Source organism: Sinocyclocheilus rhinocerous, unplaced genomic scaffold (genome assembly GCF_001515625.1).
Source record: "Sinocyclocheilus rhinocerous isolate Xijiao unplaced genomic scaffold, SAMN03320098_v1.1 scaffold1115, whole genome shotgun sequence".
In the NCBI taxonomy this organism is placed as follows: Eukaryota; Metazoa; Chordata; class Actinopteri; order Cypriniformes; family Cyprinidae; genus Sinocyclocheilus; species Sinocyclocheilus rhinocerous.
In genome coordinates, this window is record NW_015658514.1 from 585,323 (window position 1) to 589,427 (window position 4,105).

Here is a 4,105-nt window from a genome sequence, read left to right on the forward strand (position 1 = left end):
AGGGGCGTAACATTTCCGTCACATGCTTGAGGTATTCGGCCAATCACAACGCAGTGGATAGCTGGCCAATCACAGCACACCTCGCTTTTTTAGACCGATGAGCTTTGTAAAAATCGACGCGTTTCAAAAAGGCGGGGCACAGAGGAGAAACAATAATGTACTGTATGTGGAAAATAATGTGTTTTTTGAACCTTAAACCGCATAAACCCATTTCATTACACCAAATACACAAAATAATGTTCTTTTTAGCAGCATCATATGACCCCTTTAATAAATGTACTATGGGTAGGAGACCTTGAGTGCAACGGAAGTCACTTTGGATAAAAGTATCAACCAAATACATAAATGTAAACGTAATAATGTATCCTTTAAAATGATGACAAGATGTAAAGTCTTGGTAGCTGCTTTAAACAGCGAGCGAGGGAAAACTTAGCAACACTGGCTATGTCACACACATTTCCAGCGGACCAGCGTCACGTGATCATCACTGCCCATTTCCGAGACCAAAATATTTATTATCAAAGCATAACTCAATTTATGATCCCCAAAGCGCAAACAGTTGCCTTCACCGTGCGGCTGCAGCAGAAATAACGCTTTTGTGATGCCGCTTATCGCACAACACTGTCAACTTACATGAAGTCATGCACTTCTATCTTCAAACATAAGATGCACGAGATGATCAAGTATAACAGCTAACACAGATGCGTGTCTTTTCATAGCGACTGAAAATGAACATTATCGCAGTGTTATCGTATTTGTCTATCAACAGTACCTGAGTAACATCATAAGCTATGCTGTTAGCATTGCCAGCTAACTGTGCAGCGAATATTATTTTTCAAGCTCATTCAAGAAACAGACAAGCGTGCTTATTATTGCACAGACTGACAGAATGGCTCAAGTTGAATGTCTACCTTATCAGATCTCGGAAGTCCAGAAATGACAGCACCAGCAGTAAGGGATCAGACGGTAAGTTATCCAGGCTGAGCGCTATGGACGTTGCCATCTTTGTAGCGAATGCAGAACCGAAGCCCCGCCCCTTCACTGCGATGACAAGAGAGCGTGTCCGCACGCTGCTCTGTTATCAAATATTGCGCACATGTCGCCACACTAACGATTAACCAAGGGAAAACGTACGATGTGAGCAGTATGGTATTTAAAGATTTGGTTTTCGATTTCACTTGACGATCCTGGCTCCTTCCTTTTTTTCCCCTTTTTTTTGTTGCTGTATATATATATATATATATATATATATATTTATATAGCCGAATTAACTGGTGTTTTAATGTGATATTACTGGTTTAGTTTATCATATATATACATATTATTTGTAGTTTATTTGATATATCACGCATTATAATCAGATATATCTTTCCACCTGTAGTCCCTACCCTAAGCAAGGCTACAACTTTGGTGTTCAACATATTGTTTCAGAAATGCAAACAATTAAATATTTTAAAGCCATATTTTTTAGAACCCTTTGTCATAGATACATTCTGATCATTTAAAATGATCGGAATACTTTCATTAGGATAGTATAGGATAGGATAGATACTTTCTTTGTACTTCTGCAGCATTTTAACTTATCTTGAGGACCACATAAGGAAAAAAATGGCTAATCTCACCCCACTCTCCCATAAAAGTATTAGACATTTAATTTAATATTTTACAGCATAAATCTATATTATATACCAGGGGTGGCGAACGTCGGTCCTGGAGAGCCGCAGCCCTGCAGAGTTTTCCGTTGGTGAGAGGGGCAACTCAGCCGATGAGGGCAAAGGGGCAGTGGCTCTAGCCACCGGTCCACCCCCCTGTGCGAAACATTGCCAGAGTGGTTTAACAAGCGTTAACAGAGCCGTACGTAAATCATTCAGTTCTGGTATTTTTAATGGAACCGCTTCTTAATAAGAACCCACAGAATACATACAGCCGTAGAATGCGGTGGCCTTTAATTGGTTGTAACTATTATATGAAGACAACTTTGGCATTTATTCAGGTAATTTATGAGGCTGAAATAAGGTGTTTACTTTGTATATCACCTGAAGATGGCGTCACAGGTCCATTTTCTCTCTGGCGTTCTCAAGGTCAAAGCCATCAAACATGGCCGCTTCATGAATCGCAGACAGCTCCATGCTTTTAAAGGAATGAGTTCCAAACCTTAAAAATATTACCAAAGCAGTTAGAAAAAAAGGCAAGACCTGACCAAATAATATTGTCTAATTCTACAGTCATACCATTGTCTTTATTAGTAGCCTACATGATGGATGCAGTCCTAGCCTGTGGTGCTGTTCCTCTGTGTAAGAAAACATCTCTCCTCTAATCTCACTTTCTTCACTTATGCTTTCATAAGGATAAATGCCTAGACATCTGTCCAAATCTGTTCTTGTAATAAAATCAGTGAAAAGTCATTTTGTGTTATTATTGTAAGTCACAAAATGTGTAGAAGTGTAAAACAAATTAATGTGTCAGTAAGAATGTGAGATTATTATTTTTTTTTTTATCATATGCACTATTGGCACACAAGAAAGTGAGTGCAGTGTATGACTAAACCTAGCGCCCAAGCAGCACAAGCTTGGTGACACCAAGCAAAATCACAAAAATATAAGTCTAGATATCAGAAATGTAAATTTAATAATAATCATAATTATAAAATCTAACCGTCTTTAATGTTGTTTAACTTTTTAGTTCAAACAGTAGCACATGGTGCTAGCAATGCCAAGGTCATGGATTCCCAGCAAATGCATGAACTGATAAATTGCGATGTAAGTTGCATTGGATAAAAGCGTCTGCCAAATGCGTAAATAAAACAGCCTCTCTTCATAATGACACTCCTACACTTCATACCTCATTATTTTAAGAATCTCTCTATACTGTGAGTGTATATATGAAGATCTGCTACAGCACACCCAGTGTGTGAAGGTGAGTTCATGCAGCTCTGACGTAAAGGCTGACGTACAGCCACTTTGGTGATGAAGGGGGTGGGCTGCAGTGACAGACTTCTCCTTATTGAGGAGGGGTTGCCAGCCATCGAAGCCCCTCCCCTTTGATTATCTATGTCTGTCTCTCCTTCCTTCTCTCTCTCTTGCTCTGTCTGCCAGGCTGAGGTGGTTTCAGACCGTGCATCACAAACACACACACACACACACATACACGTGCCACTCTATGTCTCTAGTAGCTCTCCAATCATCTCCTCTCTCCTCCTCCTCCTCCTCTCTCACCATGGAGTCACATCACTGAAGAGTGGATTGTTCCTCCTGTTTTCTCCTCTTCTCTCCTCTGCACTTCATTCGGTGTGTTTGGGTGTCTGTTTCAAGGTGGGAATGCTCGTGTCTGCGACAGCGCTGTTGGGGGCTACGCTGGGAACCGTGTCTGGAGTGTTGACGCTGTGTGGTCTCTCCCTGCTTTGCAAGAGCTGTAAGAAGGGGAAACTTGAGAGAGGGGACGATACTGACCCAGAGAAAGCCAAACCCAGTATCCTGCATACTCTGACGCAGGTAAGAACAATACTCATGGACCGGCAACCAGGTTTGGTTTTAAATACAGACACAGACAAGAGCTTGTAAAAGAACAAACAGAGATGAGAACACAGGCTGGGATATGCAACGAGCTAAATGTTCTGACTCACCTGAGTGGAAGGATGGAAGTGGCACTTACATAACACAGGTTAGCTCACTGAGGCAGAAACAATAATACTGTACTGAAAAGGATTTCTTTGCATGCATCTGAAAACTCTTTACTGGATGACTGTGTCATCATGCCTGCTCATAATATAACATTATGGTGTAAATGTACTGAAAATGATGTTCTACTCTATGATTACATATAGTACATACATTGTAAATCCAATTTAATGGCTGCTGTAGTTGCTTATATGTCACCTTATTTCATATTTCTGGTATTACTGGTGCTTAGTAGGAGCAGAAAAACGAACACAATCTCATGACAATTTGTATTTCATATTTTGGCAAACTGGTGGTTAATTTGTATGAATTTGTATGATCTCATTCATACCTTTTCGTATGATTTGCTCACTCCCCATATGACATGTTCAGGGGTGGACCTTCATGCTTACTTTTTTCCTAAAAAAAAAAAATTAATAATAATAATA

The 4,105-nt window shown here is 40.0% G+C and overlaps 2 protein-coding genes across 3 annotated transcripts in view; one reads left to right on the plus strand and one right to left on the minus strand.

Moving 5' to 3' along the window:
• The window catches only part of fbxo3 (F-box protein 3), an 18,372-nt gene extending 17,332 nt beyond the window's left edge, over positions 1-1,040 (minus strand). For both annotated transcript variants that reach the window (XM_016530783.1, XM_016530782.1), the window contains exon 1: positions 912-1,040. In XM_016530783.1, the coding sequence (XP_016386269.1) occupies positions 912-1,003 (92 nt within the window). In that variant the 5' untranslated portion in view covers positions 1,004-1,040. The remainder of the gene's footprint in view (positions 1-911) is intronic.
• A 2,080-nt stretch (positions 1,041-3,120) lies between these two features.
• The window catches only part of LOC107722416 (synaptotagmin-13-like), a 19,263-nt gene continuing 18,278 nt past the window's right edge, over positions 3,121-4,105 (plus strand). Inside the window, exon 1 of the mRNA XM_016530778.1 lies at positions 3,121-3,491. Within this exon, the coding sequence (XP_016386264.1) occupies positions 3,318-3,491 (174 nt within the window). The 5' untranslated portion in view covers positions 3,121-3,317. The remainder of the gene's footprint in view (positions 3,492-4,105) is intronic.